Below are 23,357 nucleotides of genomic sequence, written 5' to 3'. Positions count from 1 at the left end.
AAACACACACACACACTCATGCACAGGCAAACACATACACACACACACACTCATGCACAGGCAAACACACATGCCAAGATTTGCACGACAAGCTTAACTAGCCATGTTTTGTTCCCTGTTTATTGAAAAAGTTTTGGCTAACTTTTATGTTTCCTTTTTGTTTTTGAGATAAAAGCTCTTACAGCTGAAGCTGCCCTTGAACTGACCACTCTGCCTCTGCCAGCGTCTAGGACTACATGCTCTTGTGATTGTAGAGACCTTCTGTTTCATTTTGGCCTTTAGAAGAAAGGTCACTTTTTTGCGTTTTTAAAATGAATATATGCATACTCAGACAGTGGGAACCCAAACTGGAGTTCCCCGAGGCCAGAGAAAGGAGTCTGAAGTCAGCCTGGGTCACATACCTTGTCTTTAGGAGAGAGGGAAAGAGAGAAATACACACACACACACACACACACACACACACACACACACACACACACACAGAGACAGAGACAGAGAGAGACAGAGACAGAGAGAGACACAGAGAGAGACAGAGAGAGAGGAAATTCAACAGTCTCTCGTCTTCACATGTTGTCATAATTTAAACAATATATAGGTACAAACTACTTCCTACACCACCAGCATCTGTAAGAAGGAAGCCAGCTCCACACAGTTGCCTTCTGCCCTCTACACTTGGGCAGTTGGCACATCCACTCTCCGCTCCCTGTCCCCCACAGGATGCACACACACAAATAAATAAACAAGTAAATAAACAAATAAATAAAGATAGATGCCTTACTTTTCCATAACAGTGAAGGGGAATTCAGGGCTCTTCAGTTCTCTCAGTTTTCTCCATAACTCTTTTAATAAAATTCATAGTTTTTGCTAAATCAGCACCTAGTATTTACACACGTAAACTGCACGGAGCATTTGTAGGGCACTGTGATTAGATGTGTTATCGCTTTGTGTATCCTGAAGTTAATAATTATCATGCTTTCATTAGTGACTACTTCAGATTTCTTCCTTTGCTGTCAGCTTTGGCCAAAAAAACCACTGTACTTATGACCTAATTTCTCTTTGCAAAGACCAAATTTAGCTGACATTCAGGGATTTCAGCCCCTGGATGCCATCTACCTTTTGACTCATTGAAAATGCTGTACCTAGAGGCATAGTCCATTTCCCAGGATTAACTCTACTTCCCCCAACGGGTCATTTTTCAGCCTGAGGCTTCATTTAACCTGAACACTGAACTGTAGCCAGGTATGTTGATGTCCACCTATAGTCTCAGCTACTTATGAGGTTGAGGCAGGAGGATTGCTTGACCCTGGGAGGTCAGGGCTAGACTGGGCAACACAAGACAAAAATAAATCAAACTTATGAGTCAAAACATATGCACAGCCAGCAGAGAGTCTCCACAGAAGGGCTGCTCTCTCAGGCATGCGGGCTCCTGAGGTGCTGACTGAAGCACCAGGCAGAGCTCACTTAAGCTCTGTGCTTTGGGGTGGAGGGGATGTTTAATCACAGGCACTTCCGGGTGGAAACTGGTGTTAGCCTGTTAGGCCTGTGTCTGTCTGTCTATCCCTTTGGAGCACAGGAAGGTAGGATTTCTTCTCACCCAACACTGAGGCACTAGGAATAGAAGTGAAACAGTCTACTTTGTAAGATCACGAGTCACCCAGATCCTTCTCCAAACCTAAGGACTCCTATTTCAGAGAACCAGAGGTAGGCACAGGTACTGAAATTCTCTGGGTACTATTTTCAAGATTTCATCCTTGGCTTTCTGGGCAATTCTGCTCACTTCTCAACGCAGAACATGTGGGTTTGTGAGATAGATACACCCCACATTCCAAATTCACAGAATTTAGTTTATAGTTAGAAACGTACGAATCACTGAGGTAAGTTGGAGTAGGAGGTGTGCAGGACCATCCATCGTCCCAGGGATACATGTCTCATGTTAATACTTAACTAGGTCCCCAGTTCTCTGAGCACACAGACTGTCTGCTGCAGGTTGGGGAAGAGGGGCAGGTGGCATTGGGAAAGCTAACTTCGGATTAAAAATTAATTGTGCTGTTTTCAAATTAGATCATTGTAGGCAGATGGCTATGAATTTTAATGCGATTGCATATTTAAATATTTGAGGAGATTTAAACTCCAGTATCTACCAATTGGGCAATTGATTACCTCACATTTCAGCTTTAACTCTAACTCATGGCAAGTGGAATCATACGGCTAGGAAAACTCCACCAGTCATCCACAGCTGCAAAGAACCACGCCCAAAGCCAACCAAAGTGGTAGGGATCCCTGACACACATTTTCAAAAGCTTCTAATTTAAGGTTTTCTATCATCGTCTTTCTTGGGAGTGAATTCTGCTTCTCCCTGTTCCATTCAGCTCCTCTCTGCTCTCGTTCCTCTCTGTCCTCTGTGCTCTGTGGAGCTGGACAGACAGAGAAGCCTCCTCTCTCCCACCCACACAGCCCCAACAGCATCAGGCCTTGGCATCTGCATGAGACTGCCATCCTGTCCTATGCAGTCAGGCATGCTAGATGGTGTCAGGAGACACGGGGGTTGGGGTGCAGGGTGCCCACATTAGGAGTAGGATTCCAGGCCAGAAGGAACTAACGCAATCCTACAGGAGTGCTCAGGTTATTAAAAAAACAAAAAAACAAAAACCCAGCACTCAGGGGAAAGAAACCTGGGACAAGCAGTAACACTACACCTACAGTGTGGGCAGTGTTATTTAGCAAGGGGAGAGTCCATGCAGCATTGACACTAGGCCTACTGTGTGGGTAGTGCTACTTAGCAGGGGAGGTCCCAAGCAGCAGCAATGATGCATGTAGCAGAAGTAGCAGAGCTGTAGTTCAGGAAGACCAGAAAATCCAAGGAATACATCTGCCAGTAAATGAGGGCACAGAGAATTTCAATTTATTTACTCAGGGAAAAAAAATGGCAAGAGTAAGTGTCCTAGTTGCTGTTCTATTACTGTGAAGAGACACCACGACCCAGGCAAATCTTATAAAGAGAAAATGTTTAATTGTGGGCTGAAGGGGAAACTTTTGGTTTCTTTGGAAAGTCAGTTATGACCAAGAACATTTTGCTGAAGCAGACGCAGATGAAAAGGATGACACACATATATTGGTTTGCCTTACACTGCAGTGTGGAGCTCCATTAGTCATAATTCCATAGAGAGAAACACACCAAAAACCTGTGGCGCTCTGGCAGCTTCCTGCTGCTTCTGTGGACTCAGGTCAACTGGCAGAATAAGGTCAGCTGATACAGACTCATGTGGAGTTTTGCTAAGACAGACTCACGTGGTGAGGCAAGACCTGTGGGAGGACACGTGATGTCTGGAATGGATATAAATAGAACTCAATGGACAGTGGTGCAGACTTGCATGGGGAGCTTTGCAAGGTTTGTTGGTGTCCAGTCTTGTTTTGCTGATCTTCACTTTACTGAGAGCAGCACAGCAGAGAGCTCCTCCTGGTGTCCCTGTTGGTCCTAATGGCTCCTGCTGACTCATGCTGATTCAGCCTGGATGTCTCTGCTAGGTCGCATCACTGCTGCTGATTCGTGTTTGCTATCCTGACACCACTGAACAGGGTTGCTGGCGTGTTAGTGAAATGTTTGCAAGTCTAGTAAGCTGTTGCTGCTGCTGTGAACTGAAGTGCTGATTTCCTCACAATGCAGATTGAATTTGCTCCAAAGAACAATTTCTAAACAGGTCCACTTCCCCCATATCCTAACAACCTTTCTTTTCTACTACCTCTGGTGGATGGAGGGCTAAAGGGAGATTAAAGCATTCATGAACCATTAGAAATTTAAGCAACAAGGGGGCTTGCTTACAGTTTCAGAGTTTTAGTTCATTATCATTATGGTGGGGAACATGGTGGCATGCGTGTTGCTAGAGCAGTAGATGAGAGCTTTATATCCTGCTCTGCGGGTGGTGTGTGTGTGTGTGTGTGTGTGTGTGTGTGTGTGTGTGCGTGTGTGCGTGTGTGTGTGTGTGCGTGTGTGTGTGTGTGTGCTGGAGTGGGTGTTTAAAATCTTACAGCCTACTCCCAGTGACACACCTCCTCCAATAAGGCCACACCTCCTAATCCTTCCCAAACAGTCCCACTATCTGATGACTCAGCATTCATATATGAGTTGGAGTTGGAGGCTGTAGCATTCTCATTCAAAGTACCTCAGCTGCCTTCCCCAGGAACCCTTCCTTCGTAGGTATCCTTTTTAGTTCATTCTAAGCCCCCAGGACTTCCTCAGACCTCACATTTGCCTCCTGAGTCTGTCTTTCTAATTAGTCTGTCAGTACCTTAAGGTAGAAAACAACTCCTTTTTGCTAAGGAGCAGCGCTGCAATGGGGAGACCATGGGCTTTCAAATCACCAAACCTGGGGTGCTACATGTGTCAAGGTCCTCATCTCAAGGTCTCCGCCTCATCAGATATTAAACAGTTCACACATCCTCCTAAGGATTGTGAGTAACAAACCAGCAGCTGCACCTAACACTTTTTGATGCAGAAAATGTCAGATAAAGAAAGAACAGGAAGAAAGGCGTCAATTGGCTTATGGGTTTGTGGTCAGCCATGTCTTTGGCAGAGAGAGGACAGAGCTAGGTGGTCTCAGTGAGACCATGCACAGTGATGTCAAGTCTTGGCTGTGTCAGGCCTTTCCTGATGTCTAGTGCCTTGACAGAGGGAAGACTTGCCAAGTGTCCTAAGCTAGGCATTAAGACGGGCATTTTCACCCTTACTCTGGAGCTTTGATGATGCTTGGTGTGGGGAGGGCCCAGTTCACTGTAGGCAGGGCCACCCCTAGGCTGGCCGTGCTATAAGAAAGCAGACTGAACAGGCTATGAAGGGTAAGCCAGCAAGTAGTGTCTCTCCATGGGCTTGGCTTCTCCTGGTTCCTGCCCTAACGTCCCTCCAAGATGCACTGTGATTGGGACATAGAAAGTAAAATAAGCCCTTTCCTCCCCAAGTTACTTTTAGTCATGGTGTTTTATGACAATAATAAAATCCCAAAGACAAAGATTAGATTAAAAGTGTCTAGTAATAACAGTACACAGAAAGAGAAGATCCGGGCGTACAGCTCAGTGGTAAAGCACCTGCCTGGCATGTGTGAAAGTCTGGATTCCATCACTAGAGAAGTAGCAGCAACGAATCAGCTAACATTTATTTGAGAACTTTGGTCCTCTACCTGGTGGATTTCCTATTTTAAAAAGTCTACAGGGGCTGGGGATTTAGCTCAGTGGTAGAGCGCTTACCTAGGAAGCGCAAGGCCCTGGGTTCGGTCCCCAGCTCCGAAAAAAAGAACCAAAAAAAATAATAATAATAAAATAAAAGTCTACAAGCGTATATTAACCAAAAACGGGACATCATGGTGAGCCTTCCACGCATGCCTGTAAACATTCTCTGACCACATTCACCACCACCCTTACTCTTTGTTTTACCAAATACTCTGTGGATTTCTACAATTTCTTATTCACTCTTCAAAAAGTTCATTTCACAAAGAACGGGCTTCTAAGAAGTGAGTTTACGACGTGGCTTTCAGGGAAAGCTGGCGTTTTTATAGGCCCTTGCTTCTCTGAAATCTTGTTCAACTTGGCCCTGAAATGTCTGATTGTGCAAACAAGATCAAAAGTTATTGCTCGTGAGGGACTGGGGATGTGGCTCAGTCGGTAGAGCAATCGCCTAGCCTGCAGGAAGCCCAGGGTTCAGTCCTCAATGCCACATAAAACTACATGGTCGTACATGCCTGTAATCTCATTACTGGGGAGGTGGAAGTGGGAGGGATAAAGTTAAAGGACATCCTTGGCTACATAGTGAGTTGTGGGCCATCCTGAGCTACAAGAGATCAGGTTTCATTTTCTTTGTTTCTTTGTTTTTTAGTTTCTTTGTTTCTTTCTTTGTTTCTTTCTCTATTGCCTGAGGCAGTTCTGAAACTTTATTTGACATCCAGCGGTTTAGTTCTTCTCATCCACAGTGACTGTCTGTAGATCCCTGAGTGTGATAACAGAGGCACTTAAGTTACCAATGTGGAGAGCTTGTTTGGTGAATCTTCATACTGTTTATGCTTTCTGGACAAACGTACTCGGATTTGATATGGAACCTTTCTTATTGCTTTGGCCCGGACATCTTTATTGACCCTGGCATCAATTCACAGATCTGGAGTTCCCATCTCCTTCATGATGAGTTTCTGTATTTTTTTGAGTGCCCGAGGGGCATGTTTCTTGATGTTCACACTGTGGATGTGCTGTGGATGTTGGTGGTCTATACTCAGGTCACCACCTCAATGATGAGAGAATGGCCCTTCTCTTCCTCCTCCTCCTCCTCCTCCTCCTCCTCCTCCTCCTCCTCCTCCTTTTCCTCCTCCTCCTCCTCCTTTTCCTCCTCCTCTTCCTCCTCCTTTTCCTCTTCCTCCTCCTTTTCCTCCTCCTCCTCCTCCTTTTCCTCCTCCTCCTCCTCCTTTTCCTCCTCCTCTTCCTCCTCCTTTTCCTCTTCCTCCTCCTTTTCCTCCTCCTCCTCCTCCTTTTCCTCCTCCTCCTTTTCCTCCTCCTCCTTTTCCTCCTCCTCCTCCTTTTCCTCCTCCTCTTCCTCCTCCTCTTCCTCCTCCTCCTCCTCCTTTTCCTCCTCCTCCTCCTTTTCCTCCTCCTCCTCCTTTCCCTCCTCCTCCTTTTCCTCCTCCTCCTCCTCCTTTTCCTCCTCCTCCTCCTCCTTTTCCTCCTCCTCCTCCTCCTTTTCCTCCTCCTCCTTTTCCTCCTCCTCTTCCTCTTCCTTTTCCTCTTCCTCCTCCTTTTCCTCCTCCTCCTCCTCCTTTTCCTCCTCCTCCTCCTTTTCCTCCTCCTCTTCCTCCTCCTTTTCCTCTTCCTCCTCCTTTTCCTCCTCCTCCTCCTCCTTTTCCTCCTCCTCCTCCTTTTCCTCCTCCTCTTCCTCCTCCTTTTCCTCCTCCTCCTCCTTTCCCTCCTCCTCCTCCTTTCCCTCCTCCTCCTTTTCCTCCTCCTCCTCCTCCTTTTCCTCCTCCTCCTCCTCCTCCTTTTCCTCCTCCTCCTTTTCCTCCTCCTCCTCCTTTTCCTCCTCCTCCTCCTTTCCCTCCTCCTCCTTTTCCTCCTCCTCCTCCTCCTTCTCCTTCTCCTCCTCCTCTTTCTTGCCACCTTTCTTTGTAGGAGTCATTCTGGCAGGGCACAAGTTGAACGAGAGATCCTACTTCTTTTTTTTTTTTTTTTTTTTTTTTGGTTCTTTTTTTTCGGAGCTGGGGACCGAACCCAGGGCCTTGCGCTTCCTAGGCAAGCGCTCTACCACTGAGCTAAATCCCCAACCCCGAGAGATCCTACTTCTAAGAACAGAACTACAACAACAACAGCAGGAGTTACTGACAGTGAGTCTATACATTGCAAGTAGTGACTTTCTCTGCTTTAGCCTAGAAAGGGATTTTTTAAAATATGTGCTTAATGCCATCAGTGTAGAAACCATCAAAATGCAAGACAGAAATCTACAAGTTCAGGCTGAAGAGATGGCTCAGTGGTTAAGAGCACTGACTGATCTTCCAGAGGTCCTGAGTTCAAATCTCAGTGGCTCACAACCATCTGTAGTGAAATCTGGTGCCCTCTTCTGCTATGTCTCAAGATAGCTATAGTGTACTTACATACAATAAATAAATCTTTTTTTTTAAAGAAACCTAAGTTCATGACCATTGTGCATCCCTATACACATGCCCTCCTGCCACTTTCCACCAAAAAGAAGTTCTTGCTAAAATGAAAACTTCAGCGCTAAAGAGATGGCTCAGCAGTTAAGAGCACTGAGTGCTTTTCAAGAGGTCCTGGGTTCAATTCCCAGCTCCCACAGGATGACTGACAACTGTCTGTAACTGGGCCTCTGAGCATTACACATTCTTGTGGTGCACAGACATACTTACAGACAAAACACCCATCCACATAAAAAATAAAACTGAAAAAGAAAAGAAATTTTTGTGTCAATAGAATATTTTCCTTCCCTCAAACTGGGGAAATCTATAAAGTGATTCATGGTCTTCCTGGATCATGGAATTACCTAATTGTAAAAAGACTAGGGGTTGGGGATTTAGCTCAGTGGTAGAGCGCTAGCCTAGCAAGCATAAGGCCCTGGGTTCGGTCCCCAGCTCCGAAAAAAAAAAAAAAAAAAAAAAAAAGACTAAAGACTAAAGGGACTTCCAGTCCCTCTGGAGAAAGAAGTGACAACTATTTTAATTCAATCATCTCTTCCTTGGAAATTAACAGTTCACGTCTCTACTGATTTAACCCTCTGTCCCTGTGATTCGGTGGCATTTTCACACCAGTAATGAGGACAGGCTGTCCCATGATTGTTTAACCCTGCTGTTCTTCTCTTTGAGTAGCTTTCTCTAAACAAAAATAGCCCCATTGCAAGGACACTCAGTCGGAGAGAGACCAACACCTATACCTCTGCCAGTTATTTTAAACACTGGAGGGAAGGGGTTCACTGGTAGAGCAGTAGCTTGTGTCAGGCCCTACGTTCAGTCCTGGACACCACAAAATCAACAGTGACTATCCTTAGAAACTCCTACGAGTAGGGGATTTTAACCTGTGTTGTTGTTGTGCTTCTGAAACTTCAACTATTCTGAACAAAACAAAACAAAGCCGGATGTGTTAGAACAGTAAGCAAGAGCCAAGACAGGGAACAAGAAAGAACATGTCTGGCCCTGGTTTTCTTTCTGGAGCCCTTGACTTTGCCTTAAGAACAGGCTAGAGATGTACTCGCTTGTGGAGAGATCATCTTGCTGCGGGTAGAAACTATGACAGTGGCCTAAATTAGGCACCATGACTTCAGCGTTGGGACAAGGAGGAGGGAGAGAGGAAGGGAGGCCGGAGCAGCTGTTTCAAGTACAGTAGCGGAGTTGGGGGGATCGATCAGTTTTCTGTCCGAGAATTCTTCCTCTCAGCGCAAGGGAGGATGAGGCCATGTCCTTTATCCTCTGACATCTTAAGGACAAAGAGAAGTCTTCCAAACTGTGAAGAAAAGAAAAGAAAATGTTCACTGAGCCTGCGGAGGCCTGGAACTGGCAAAGCAGAGGGTGAGAGGCGGTTGTGTGGGTGCTGAGGGAACAGAGGCCCCTGACACCTTCCTCACCGAGACAATGCTTCAGTGTCATCTGTCATCCCATAGCATAGGCAGCTAATCTGCCTCTGGGATCCTCCCTGCCTCTCCTGTACCATCTGGAAGGTGTCTCTGTGCGGTCAGCAGGACTGGTCCCGCTCACTCCCCACATGGGTCTTGCTATATTTTCGATTCCTTTTCTTTATTTAAACTCTACATGGATGGATGGTAGAAAAGTCATTATTTTGCTCTTGTGGCCTAATTTTGAGGAGTCACGTCTTTCTTTAACTTTTTTGAGGGGTAGGTGGGTAGGGTTTGAGATGATGTCTCAGGTAGCCCAGGCTGGTCTCAAACTTTGTAGCTGAGGTTAGCCTTGAACTTGATCCCTCCTCCTAAGAGCTAGAATTACAGGCAGGCACAGCTCCACCCAACTGAGTTCATTTCTCGAGTCTCAGTTTTCCCCTGTAATTCACAGCTATGATGCTACCGAGAAGGACTTGAAACAGCAAATGTGAACACCCTGGGGCTCCTTTTACCCGGAGCACAGCGCATGCAGGTGTTCTGCGGAGTGCTGTACAGACGGTGCATAATTCACTCTCCCGAAAGTTAGTAAGGCAGACACTCTCCGTACCCCTAGCTAATAAGGCAGACAGACACTCGCTGTACCTCTGGGGAAGTGAGGAAACAGACTGGGAGCATGAGTAACTTTCTGGAGGCGCACAGACAGTCCATGGGTGTGAACATATGTGAATTTGGTTCTCCCTCACTTGGCAGGGACTATGTTCACACTAGTGGCACGCCGCCTCTCTGAAAATGTGTGTCACCAGAACAGAGCTATACCAGACTCTTTCTAAAGCACAGTACCCTCCTTTCCAGGCAGATTTGAATGTAGCAAGGATCCTAATTTACAGATTAAAACCCTCAGGGAAATTAATGTGCACAGAACTGCAATCTATTCTAGGTGAAAGGGAACTCTGATATGACTTAGGTTTTCAAATTTCGATTCTCAAAGGCCCTGCCCCAAGTTCTGCTTCTATCTGTCTTACATTTTATTTTGCTTTCCGGATAGCACCATGCAGACCACCCGGGAAGTGAGCCCTTCTGTGATGTGCACACTCACGGATGTTTGGCTTGCTCTTGCGACATTTCACAGTTGATCCCAGGATCAAGAGACTCGAGGCTCCTGACTCGACTCTCACTTAGTCCTATGTCTTGGCTCAGTGTCTCCAGTGTAATAAAGGACAAACATCAGATGTTAATAATCAAGGAGGACCTCTGCAATGAAATATCTTAGGAAGGCCAACGGGCCCTGCCTCACACACAAAGGCAGTGTTAAGTGTCACAACATAGAAAATGAGGATGGGACAAAAATAGAAGAAAGAAGGGTGTTTTGTTTTGTTTTTGTTTTCACTTATTTTTCCCCCTTGAGGAAAGCCCTCGGTGTATAGCTCAGGTGAGTCTTGAACTCAGTCAGGATCCTCCTACTTCTGTCTTCTAAATGCTGAGTTTACAGATTTTGACAGGGTCTGGAAACAATAGCAAAATGACTATTAGAAAGTTGTCTCTTATGGTCATCGTTGGATCCAGGAATCCCCTCACAAACCACATGAACACTGATCTCAGTCAGACACGGTAGTTTATTGAGCATACACCCCAAGACTGGTCCACTAGGGCCATCATCCAGATTTGGGAACTGAACTATGACTCATTAAGAGTCTACAGGGTTTTTAAGCCTCCAATCCACAAGCATCTGTGCTAAGTCATTTCACCAATCAGGATTTAGGGATAGGGGTTTCCTTGGGAACATGTCTTTGTGGTACATTTAACCTGCTTCCAGTGGTTGGGGTATTCAGCTGTGGGAGGGGACTTGCCTTGTCTAACATTCATGTCTTAACTTGTCTACCAGGATGTCAGTTACCCATGTACATGTCTTTTTTCTATCAAGTAGGATGTCAGTACCCAGGGAGGTCTTAGGAATTAAAACCTCATTAGACCCCTACTCAAAGTGGAAGACTTACTTCAAATAGTTTCTTATATTGGTGCAGGTGTCTCTCTTATCTTGGGACCCATCCCAGGGGCAGCTTATAAAGGCAAAACCCATAAAACCTTATACATAGGTGCAGGAAGTGCTGTTGGGTGGTTGGTTCCAGTTCAAGCTTATTTGTGGGTAACTATACAAAACAGTTCTACTCACTTCTATTGTGATTGCTTTCCAAGGACACAGAACACAAGAGAATGTGTAATCAATCTTGGCATTAGAAACTTTCCTAGTAACAGCAGAAACATAAGAGAAAGTTTCCTTATAATCATAGGCTAGCCAGGTAACTGTTACTTAGACCTTAACATTTTACCTAGGTCCTAACAGTAATAAATAGAGTGTGCTACTCTATGAAGCCCACTCCTTGATAATTTATGAAATAGCTATTATTTTCCCAGTGTTATATTAGGCAGAGGGTCCACAAGGTGCTCTAGAGGGGTTCATGAACTGTCATGGAAGAAACCGAGAGACAGAAGCTTGAGACAGTGACAGCTGTATGGAAGACTTAGACTCCTGGGTACTTAGGGAGGGGCCATCCCATGCACCCTTTTCTGTGTGAGGTGAGGGAGGCAGGGAGGTCAGAAAACCCTCCATGGAGGCTGCTAACGCCTGAAGGAATTCTAGACACAGGAGACTGGCAGAGGAGGATAGCCCTGTTCAACTTCTTTCTCCCTTTTCTTGTGAGGAGCCATAGATGGGTAAAATTCAGCAAGGCTCCTGACCATAAGCCATGAGCTGATTAGAACCCACACCCTATTGCCTCAGAGTTAGTGCCGGCTGGAGGTCTGTGTTCAGTGACTGGACATAATGTCTTAAGGTTATTTCTTCCCACAGAGATGAAGCCGGCTGTCCCTCAGGATCAGAGCATGGAGGCTTTTAGGTCGCTGATGATGCGCCTCCTTCGGATAATTGTTGAATAAACTTTTTCTGTGGGAACCACACCACCCATGTGCTGGATGTTTGAGAGGATATGTAAACGAGGATATGTAAATGAGGATATGCAAATGAGGATATGCAAATGAGGATATGTAAATGAGCTCTTCTTATTATGGACACTAAACGGCTGAAACAAATGGACTCTGTAAAGCCGTGGCTTAAGCCCAACTGTTTGCCACTTTGAAATGTTTCAATATCCCATCAGCCTCCATTCTTTCCCTCAAGGAGACCCATGGGCAACGTGAGGCTCTGTGTCTTAGGCATATATTTCTCTTGGTCTTCAGTACAGCAGAAACTCATGGCAATATAGACATTTTCCTAAAGGACTCTACTTAGGACTAGCTGACAGCATTTCCCCTCGTATGATGCCCTACGGCTGCAAGGGCTGCTAAGAACAGCGTTGCATGCTGGGTAATGGCTGCTGGTCGTCTGTATTGCTGTGGACAGGGAATAAATTACTACGTCATTAAGCACTTTCGTCACAGAAACAGAGAGAAAGAAGGTAGGATGAATAGCCAAATAAATTTTAACTTAGAATGGTAATTGCAATAATGTCTGTCTAGGAGTACTGCCATATTACCGACACCCTAGGAGTTGGCAGGTAGAGTCAGAAGATAAAGGAGTTCTATGCTGATTCCTAAATGTTCTCTGCCCTCCACACAGAAGCTATGCTTTACCTGTACCCACACATACAACGAATAAACAAAGATAAAGAAAACCACCCAAACTCACTTTAAAAATACCTGAGCGGACAGAACTTCTTAAACACTTAGGACCGAAGCCTGGCTATAAGTGGCCCAACCAGGAGCACACTCATTAGGAAAGCCTACTTTTGTTTTTCCACATGAGCCAGAGTTTCACTGTGCAGCTCAGGTTAGCCTCAAACTCTGTTATCCTCCTGCCGCAGCCTCCTGAGTGCAAGGATTATAGGTTTGTGCCGCCATGCCTAGCTAGTTTTATTTATTTATTCATTAAGAATTTTGGCTGAATGGTGGTGGTGTGCATCTTTATTTCCAGCACTCAGGAGGCAGAAGCAAACAGATCTCTTGAGTTCAAGGCCAGGCTGGTCCAAATGCATGGGGAAAAGAAGGGTTTGAGCAAGATCCTGAACTAGAAGTAAAGTGTTGCCAGACACTATGGATGGGGAAGCATGGCATTTATAAAAGTTCTAGAAACAGAAGAGAGCAAGCAGACTAGGACAAAGGGAAGAGCTTCACGGGCAGAAAGATGTGTGTCAGAGTCTCATTCCAGCACAGAGGGAGGCTTCCTGGAAGGGAAGTGGCAGTTACATTTCTGTTCTCTGGGTGGGAAATGAGGCAAAAGGTAACATATCGGGCTTCAAAGGGCCTGAAGTAATGTGTTGTGAATCTTCATTAAAGCACTCCATTAAAGCAAATATACAAATATTATTTGTATATTAAGGTAAGGGGGCTTGCTTTGAAGCAATCGAACCTGCGTTTGATTCTTGGGACCCACAGGATGGAAGGAAAAAAGTGACTCCCAGAAGTTGTTGTCTGACACTTACATCCACACTCTGGCACACAAGTATACTCACGCAGACAATAAATACATAAATATAATAAAAACGCAAAACAGCTTAAACACTAACTCAATGGTATATTAATCATTTATTGAAAATACTTGCTGCCTATTTGGTTTTAGTCTGGAGTAGACTGCACATCTTTGGTCACCTCAAATATCTTTCAGACTAGAAAGATTCCTTGTAACTCAGCTGTGAATGGTACGACATATTCAGTAAAGGACCGATGGGAAATTTTTATTTAACTAGTGACCTGATTGACAAATGTCATAAGATAGGCTCACAGACTGACTATACAGTGGCAGAATCTAAAATCAGTGTGGTTTCCATCCCCTGGTTAGACAATCAGACATGAATTTCGACAGCGCTACAATACAATTTTGCATATAATCTCACATTAGGTAACCTTAAGATGTGGAAGGCCCTTTAAAAGTAGTTTTCTGTCCTGATAGCAAAAGAAGATGCATCTATGAAGGTGAAGTCTCAGTGGGTTCCTGCTAACTTTGGGGGTGCAGGAGAGCACTTGATATAGGTGGCCTGAAGAGCAGAGAAATGCAAGCAACTAATGGGAATTAGAACATCAGCCTCGGGGAGACAGATCCCTGAGTGCTTCCTAATAAGAACTCAGTCTGGTCTCTACCTTGCTTTTAGCCTTGCAAGACTCTCTGTGGAGAGCCCAAGATGAGCTCAGGCCCCAAGCCACAGAAATACGGTCTAAGAAGGAAAGGTCACTTGGAGACATTAAGTTTGTGGTGATCTGTGACCTGTCTATGTATATGTATGTGTATATGGTGTATATTTTTATGTGCATGTGTACATGTACCCAAGCACAGTCAATTTTCTGTTACTATGACAAATTATCCAACACAAACAATTTAAAAGGAGGAAAATTTATTTTGGCTCACGGTTTCAAAGGCTTCAGTCCATGGTTGGCTGGCTCCAGGTTGCTATGGGCTTGGGGCGAGGCAGCACATTGTGGCAATGGTGAAGTCAAGCTATTCACACCATGGAAGCAGGAAGCATAGAGCTGGGTGGGGAAGAGAATACCACAGATCATGTATACATACACGTATGTGTGTGTATGCATATATGTATATTATTTGTATGTCTATGTTTATGCGTATATGATGTATGTGTATATCCTTCAAAACACTCCATGGCCTACTTTCTCCATAAGGCCCCTGGCCTCATTTCCATTATAGTGCCATCAAACTATGAATTTGGATTATTTCATTGATAATGCACAGCCCTCATGATCCAGTCACTTCCCCTAAGCCTACCTTTGAGCATTACTCAGGGAGACCAAGTGTTTGGGGAGACACATCATATCCAACTGTAACACAGATGTACAATTCTGGATCCTCCATAAACATTTCTCCTTATTTCTAGTGTTTTACCCATCCCTCACTCCCAGTGCTGAGGATAGATTTCAGGGACTCAGGCTCACTACACTGAGTTAGACAGACCACTGAGCTACATTTTCAGCCTGACTTTTTCTTTTCACTTAGAAAGAATTATTTATTTTATGTAGGAATACACTACAACTGTCTTCAGACATACCAGAAGAGGGCATCAGATGCCATTACAGATGGTTGTGAGCCACCATGTGGTTGCTGGGAATTGAACTCGGGACCTCTGGAAGATCAGTCAGTGCTCTTAACTGTTGAGCCATCTTCCAGCCCCACAGCCTGACTTCTAAAGGATATAGTTTTGTTTGTTATCCTGGAGTTAGGGGCTGGAGAGATACCTGGGCTCTTCTTACCCACCATGACACCAGGAAATTCAAACATATCACTCTAGCTGGAGGGCCCAATGCCTCTGGTCTCAAAGGGCACCTCCACTCACATGATGCACAAACAATGATGCACAAACACTCATGATTAAAAACAAATATTATTTTTCTTTTTCATTTCTTTGGGACAGTGTCTCTCTACATAGCCCTGGCTACTGTGGAACTCACAGAGATCCTCCTGCCTCTGCCTCCCAGAGTGCTGGAATTGAAGGCAAGTGCTACCACACCCAGCAAAAATAAATAAATCTTAAAAGGGATTCTGGAGTCAGGGGTCAAGAAGACAACTCAAGCATTAAAGCACTCGTTGCACAAACCTGGCAGCCTGAACTCAACCTTCACAGACCATGTAGGGTGGAAATAAAGAACAGAGTTGTCCTCTGACCTCCACACGGGGGTTATGGCCTGCACATTCCCCTCCCACAGTGACAATCCCCCTCCTTCAACGATAATAGCTCTTACATTGTATATATTGATTTTATCTTATGGGTATGATGGTTTGCCTGCATGAATGTATGTGTACCACCTGGTGCCTAAAGGGGTCAGAAGAGAGCATTGGATCCCCTGGAATTGGAAGTACAGATGTGTGTTAGGGTTTACTGCTGTGAAGAGACACCATGACCAAGGCAACTCTTATAAGGGACAACAGTTCACTGGGGCTGGCTTACAGGTTCAGAGGTCTAGTCCATTATCATCAAGGCAGGAACATGGCAGAGTCCAGGCAGGCATGGGGCTGAAAGAGCTGAGAGTTCTACATCTTCATCTGATCTGAAGACTGACTTTTAGGAAGCTAGGTTGAGGGTCTTAAAGTTCATGCCCACAGTGACACACCTACTCTAACAAGGTCACACCTCCAAACAGTGTCACTCCCTGGGCTAAGAACATGCAAACGATCACAAGGTGGTTGTAAGCTACTATGTGGTTTCAGGGAATCACACCTGGGCCTCTGCAGGAACAAGTATTCTTACTTGATGAGCCATCTCCCCAGCTCCAAACATTTTACAAATTCTGGAGTCAGGGAAACAAAGGTAAAGAGACTGCTTAGCAGGTGAGAAGCCCCAATTCTTCAACCAGCACTGCAAAAACACATAAAACTAAAGTCACTTGTCACATACTGTATGGTTCTCTGTGCACATAGCTTGTCTCATCCCTCAAGATGGTCTGCTCACATTTTCTATGTATTTACTTTCATTTTATGTGCATAGGTATTTTGCTTGCATGTATATTTATGTGAGAGCGTAAATCTTGGAGTTACAGACTATTTTAAGCTGCCTCGTGGGTGCTGGGATTTGAACCCAGATCCTCTGGAGGAGTCGTCAGTGCCTTTAACCACTGAGTCATCTCTCCAGCCCCAGGATGGTTTGCGCTTGGTTGACCAAACTTTAACTGTGTCTGCTTCCAAGAGTTTGAGAGCATGGGTGCAGACATGTGCAACCCAGATCCATCAGCAGACATAAACGAAACCTGACAGAGGCAATGCCCTTGAGGACAAGCAAATGTCTCTCTCCCCTTGACAACTAAAAACAACTTGGACTAACATTCAGCTGCTGAGATTCAAGTTAAAGATACTTGAGTGCCAGGCTGCACACAAACCGGAATGACTGGCCTGAACCCTGAGGACATAATTGAGACCCTCGCAGTTATGGCTCTGTTTTATTCTTAGTTCAAGTATAACCATAATTTCTCCCCAGCCCTGTTTGCTGCTGTGACTGTAGCAGGGACTGGAAACTCAGGGTTTCTTTTTTAGCCTCCACGTGGAATTTCCTCCCTCTCATCCTTCCATTCTGGAGATCAAACCTAGGGACATGTACATAATAGGTGTTGTACCATTGAACAAACTACACTTCCAACTTATTATTTTTGTTTGTATACAGAGAGAGAGAGAGAGAGAGAGAGAGAGAGAGAGAGAGAGAGAAGGAGGGAAGGAGGGAGGGAGCTAGAGAGGGAGGGAGGGAGGGAGAGAGAGAGAGAGAGAGAGAGAGAGAGAGAGAGATCTTACCCCAGAGGCCTACTTCTCTACTTCTGCCTCCTCCAGTGCCTGGATAACATGTGTGCCACCATGCTCCATGCTGGCTATTTGGGGTGGGGCGTCTTGGGGCTCAAACTTGCACAACAAGCATTTTACTGACTCTGTCCCTTCCCCCACCCTCTTCAATGTTTTTCAAAGCACAGTGCCTGGACCATGCCGAAAAGAATAACCACTTATTAAGATTATAGGTTCTTGGGCACAGTCTAAAGGCTGTGGGATCAGAACCATAGAGACATGAGTTGAAAATGTGCATCGCTAACACATTTGGGGTGATTCTCCAACAACACAGATGGTTTGGTAAAGGTGGGGACTGGAGGGGCTGGGGATTTAGCTCAGTGGTAGAGCGCTTACCTAGGAAGCGCAAGGCCCTGGGTTCGGTCCCCAGCTCCGAAAAAAAGAACCAAAAAAAAAAAAAAAGGTGGGAACTGGAGCCAGAGCTGTGATGATGAGTGATGTTCTTCCATAATTTAGTCACTGTGGAGAGCCGTTCCAAGCTACCTCAGTGCTCTACATTTCCTTGTGCCCACAACGGTAGCTAGTAAATGACACTCCAACTATTGGTTACCTCACCATTTGTGGAAACAGCAGAAGCAGCAGGTAGCAACCAGAACCAGGGGCTGTGGCTGTTGACAGTGATAGAGTGCGTGCCCAGTGACCACCAGGTCCTGGGTCCACTCCTGATGCAGGCCACTAGACCTAGCTGAGCTCCCCTGAAAACAGGCTGTGAGGTTTCATTCCAGGGTGTTCTTGCCCTGTTTCCAGAGGATAAAAGCATTTTATCTTCCAGATGACGAAGACACCAAGAATCCTAAGAAACAACCTCCTGTGTTCCACGTGTCCTCCACACAAACCTTTCTTGGCCTTGCTGCTTCTAGAATAGTGCAAATACCACTTCAGAGTGGCTTGAGGCAGGCAGGTGTCTCCTGACTCCCCTGGGTGGGCTGAGAAGAAACTATTACACTGTCCTGGCTGCGTGGTGATACTGTTACATTGTTACATTAGCTGTTTATCTGTTTCTCAAGGAGATAGACTTGGTGAACTGGGTACAAGTGCTGGCTTGTTTATCTCTGCTCCCAAAGTCTGACCCAGTCTAGAAACAATATTCCCAGCAAGCGTTTGTGAATATGTGAGGAAATAAAAATTTACAATTTTTAGATTTTTAGTAAGAAAATGTAACTCGGGGTTGGGGATTTAGCTCAGTGGCAGAGCGGTTGCCCAGCAAGCGCAAGGCCCTGGGTTCGGTCCCCAGCTCCAAAAAAAAAAAAAAAGGAGTAAGAAAATGTAACTCCGGGGTTGGGGATTTGGCTCAGTGGTAGAGCGCTTACCTAGGAAGCGCAAGGCCCTGGGTTCGGTCCCCAGCTCCGAAAAAAAGAACAAAAAAAAAAAAAAAATGTAACTCCATACAAGTGGGAACAAATTGTTTTTTGAGACAGGGTTTCTCTGCATAGCCCTGGCTGCTATGGAACTCACTACGTAGAGCAGGCTGGCTTCGAACTCACAGAGATCTGGGTGGGTGGTGGGATTAAAGGTGTGTGTCATCACCCTTGGGTATAAGTTGAAACAGATTTAAAGACGTTGTAAACTTGGGAAATTTGATAGATCAGATGGTGGTCAACACGCATCAAAGAATCCGATAGCTACTGTGGAGCGTCTACTTCTATAGATGAAAATTCTAACTTCTCGGCCTTCTCAGTTCTTACCAAGGCTGTCCTGACCCCTCATGGACTGTGCCAGGGGAAAGACAGGTGGGAATGGAATGATACAGTCCTGGGTTCAACTCTCACCTCTGCCAACCTCTAGCTACATTATATTGAACAAGTTTTTTTTTTTTTAATTTTTTTTTTATTTCTAGATATGAGTCTTCTTCCACATTATGTAGGTCAGAAAAACTTCCTACGTATGGAAGATGGAAAAGTAAGACAGAATCACAGAGGGGAAATGGTATGCAAAATGCAGATGTCCTGTGTCTGAGTCCTGTTTGGTCTCTGTCAGATACCAAGTGATATTGAGAATGGAGGAGTGGAAATGAGAGAGAGAGAGAGAGAGAGAGAGAGAGAGGGAGAGAGAGAGAGAGAGAGAGAGAGAGAGAGAGAGAGAGAGAGAGAGGGAGGGAGAGAGAGAGAGAGAGAGAGAGAGAGAATAAGATACCGAATATTACAAAACAACTAAATAAGCCAGTTTTGTTGTTTAATTTTATTAAAAAATGCTCATAGAGGGGCCAGCAAGATGGCTAAGCTACTAAAGGTGCTTGCCACCAAGCTGAAGACCCGAGTTTGAGCCCCAGAGCCTACAAAGTAAAAGCAGAGAATTGCCTTTCACCAGTTGCCTTCCAATCTCCACATGAATGCCACGGCAGGTAAAAACATGGCATATGTACACAGACACACACACACACACACAGACACACAGACACACACACATAGACACACACACAGACACACACACACACACAGACACACACACAGAGACACACACACACACACACACACACACACACACACACACACACACACATCAGGGCGGGAGGTTAGAAATACCTTTTAAGATATTTGCTTGACTGCTGCTTTCATTCAGTTAGTAGAATGCTTGCATGGCTAACACAAGCCCCAGGTTTGATCCCTAAAACCCCACTGACTCTGGTGTGGTGGTGGTACATAGCGTGGGAGGTGGAGGCAGGAGGATCAGAAATGCAGAGTCATCCTCATCTGCATAGCAAATTTAAGGCCAGCCGGGGATTATGAGAATCCCAGAGTGAGACGCTGAGGAAAGGGGGTGACTCTAGCCCAGGAGTTGGAGACCAGCCTGGGCAACGGAGCGAGATATGGTCTCAAAGCATCGACAGGACGTCAGCTACAAGTCTGCTACTTGTCTTCCAAAATCTAGTCTCCCTGTGTTCCGCAGAAGTAAGACCCTTAATTTTCCAAACACTGCTGATTTCTTCGTATGTGAGTACATGGATAAGCATGTGTGCACGTCTGTGTGACTGTGACTTCCTCAGGGTCTCTCCCTGAACCTGGAGTTGGCAACTTCTTTTGGCTACTAGGTCCCGGTGATCCTCCTGCCTGCGCCCACTTGAGAGCTGGGCTTTGTAGGCACACACGCAGTACCTAGCTTATTATACTGGTGCGGGGACCTGAATCAGTTCCTCGTGGCTTAGCCATCTCTCTACCCGTAGAATTCCTACCTTTTAACCAAGCACATGGCGGCATGCCATTGCCTTTACAAGTCTAGCCTCTTTCACAGTCCCATGTGACCGTACCCCTTAGCACCGACTATTGAGAGAGGAAGACAACGGGAGGAAATTCCATCCAGAACGAGAGGATGCTAGTCGCTTGTCTTTTCCGTCTGGCTGGTTGGCTGTGGTTTCAACAGCTGCAGCTAGAGAAATCTTTTGGGTTCACAGCCCCGGAGACGCTGAAGCAGCGGAAACCTAAGGACGTTGATCCCTGGCGATCCCAGACACCCTCATTGCCTACGTTTATTTGGCAGACAAATAAACTTCAATCTGCTGTTGCTGGGGTGGGGGTTGTTAATACCCACAGATGAAGTTAATCCTAACTAATACAAACTAAAAACGGCACACAAAACCCGCCAGCTCTCTTTGAGCTTTTCGTGTAGAGTTTATAAGAAGTGAAAATGAGGGCTGGAAAAATGTCTCTGCAGTTGACAGCACTGGATACTCTGCCAGAGGACCCGGGTTCAATTCCCAGTGCCCACAGAGCAGCTCACAACTGCCTGTAACTCCAGTTATAGGGGATCGGACACTCTCACACAGACACACACGCAGAGAAAACCCAGTGCACCTGAACTTCCAAAAAAAAAAAAAAAATAGCGAAACCACTGGAGATGATTTTACACGCAAAGCTGCACAGAAGACATATCGGAAGGGAATATACCCAAGTCTTAGCTTATTGGCTTAGGATGATGGATTTATACATAGGGATTTTGTTCTGTTTTGTTTCAAGACAGGGTTTCTCTGTATAGCCCTGGCTGTCTTGGAACTCAATCTGTAGACCAGGCTGGCTTCAAACTCACAGAGATTCTCTTGCCTCTCCCTCCTTGGTGCTGGGATTAAAGGCGTGTGTTACCACTGCCCACCTGGCCTTAGATAGTTTTTGTTGTTTGATTTAATTTGATTTTTTTTAATACTTCATGTTTCTTTATTTCTTTCCATTACACCAGTGGGAGGAAATCATACCTTTCTCCCATCCCTTTTCCTTTAAGGAGTATTTTGTAGCTTTGCTGTTTGCTACTGGAAATATATTTGGGTTTCCAGTTTTTCACAGTAGCTTTGCTGTGTGGATGCTGGGAGGGGTGGGGAGATTACTGAGGGAAGGTCTTGAGCAATAACCTTAATAATTGGAATTAGCTACAAGGGCGTGTGTGTGTTGGGGGGGGGGATGCAAAACATTCTTCAGGTTTTTTTCCCTAATGTTTTTCCCTCAGGATGGTCAAGAGTTTATTTCCATTGAAAATTCTAATTTAGGAGTGGCAAGATGGTTCGGCAGGTCAGGTACCTCACAAGCCTGAAGACCTGAGTCTGATTCCTGGAACTCATGTAAAAACGGAAGGAGAGAACCAACTCCACAACGTCGTCCTCTGACCTCCGCAAGCACGCTCTGGTGTGCACACAACCACAATAGCAGTACATTTCTAAAGTGTAAAGTAAATGAAACTTTAACAGACTACAAAATTATACACGCCTATAGTGTAAAATAAAACCCACAAAGAAATCTCAAGAAAGTTAAAAGCATGTGGTTTTTGTTTTTGTTTTTTTAAGAGCAAGAACTTTTTTTTTTTTTCTTTTTTTTCGGAGCTGGGGACCGAACCCAGGGCCTTGCACTTGCTAGGCAAGCGCTCTACCACTGAGCTAAATCCCCAACCCTTTTTTTTTTTGTTTTTAATAAAGTCCCAATGTCCACAAAGGAATAAATATATCTAGTATTATCTTCATTAGGAGATGATCTGGATGATTATGGATAATTACTAACCACTATTGTAGTTAGATACAACAGTTATTTAGTTTTGGGATAAAAAGTGAGAGTGTCTACTGATGTGCTTCCCTTTTGTCAGCATGTTGGAACCATGAATACTTTAATCATAATGTATTATATATATACAAATAATATATATACATATATTACATATATATACATATATATTGCATTGCATATCCATGTATAATACATCATTTTAAGAAATACAGGACCCTGGGTTCGGTCCTCAGCTCAAAAAAAAAAAAAAAAAAACAAAACAGGAAAAACTGGTTGAGAACCTAAATGTTATGCGTGCTATGAACGCTACCCTGAGGGCCGAGCATGGAGACATACATGGGTGTCTTAGTTTCACTGCTATGAGCAGACACCATGACCACGGCAACGCCTCTAACAGTGCCACTCCCTGGGCCAAGCATATACAAATGATCACACATGCGTAATCCCAAAATTTGGGAGGCTGAGGCAGAAGGATTCTAAATTTGAGACCAGCCTGGGTTATATAGAAAGACTCTCTCAAAACAAGCAATCTAAATAAATAAATAAATAAATAAATAAATAATAACTATTATACAGATATCATGCATAAAACACTGAGTGAGTTATATGTTTTGAATCATTGTATCCTCAAATATTAACATATTAGTTAATTAATGACAACAATATCCACTTCCCAGATGAGGAGAGTGGAGTGCAGGAAGTTAGGACTCTCCTAACACTACAATGGTGGTGTGTGCTGGGTACCCGGGCAGCCTGAAGTCAGCCTTTTTTTTTTTTTTTTTGTTGGGGGGAGAGGGTGGCTTTTGCCAATTTCAAGGAGAAGAAAGCTAGACATTTAGGGGAAGACTAAAGTCCCAGAGTTCTGTGTAAAAGAACTTGAGCTGGGACAACCACTCAACCCCTTGTGTCCTGCAGAAGTTTGCTTTTTGTGCCATGCCCATACGCATGGAAAGACGAATGTCCCTGTCAC

At 44.9% G+C, this 23,357-nt stretch overlaps 1 protein-coding gene across 2 annotated transcripts in view; it reads right to left on the bottom strand.

The window, feature by feature from the left end:
- Nucleotides 1–2,990: 2,990 nt before the first annotated feature.
- LOC134479312 (cilia- and flagella-associated protein 251-like) overlaps nucleotides 2,991–23,357 on the bottom strand; it is a 39,288-nt gene continuing 18,921 nt past the window's right edge. The window contains exons 2-4 of one of the 2 annotated variants that reach the window (XM_063262735.1): nucleotides 16,303–16,440; nucleotides 14,481–14,602; nucleotides 2,991–8,973 (exon numbers count right to left, since the gene is read on the bottom strand). In XM_063262735.1, coding sequence (XP_063118805.1) covers nucleotides 6,251–7,144 — 894 coding nt within the window. In that variant the 5' untranslated portion in view covers nucleotides 7,145–8,973; nucleotides 14,481–14,602; nucleotides 16,303–16,440 and the 3' untranslated portion in view covers nucleotides 2,991–6,250. The remainder of the gene's footprint in view (nucleotides 8,974–14,480; nucleotides 14,603–16,302; nucleotides 16,441–23,357) is intronic. The other variant, XM_063262734.1, reaches the window with a different exon arrangement.

The sequence above is a fragment of the Rattus norvegicus genome, chromosome 6 (genome assembly GCF_036323735.1).
Source record: "Rattus norvegicus strain BN/NHsdMcwi chromosome 6, GRCr8, whole genome shotgun sequence".
Taxonomy (NCBI): domain Eukaryota; kingdom Metazoa; phylum Chordata; class Mammalia; order Rodentia; family Muridae; genus Rattus; species Rattus norvegicus.
This window is presented reverse-complemented; position numbering and strand designations above follow the sequence as displayed.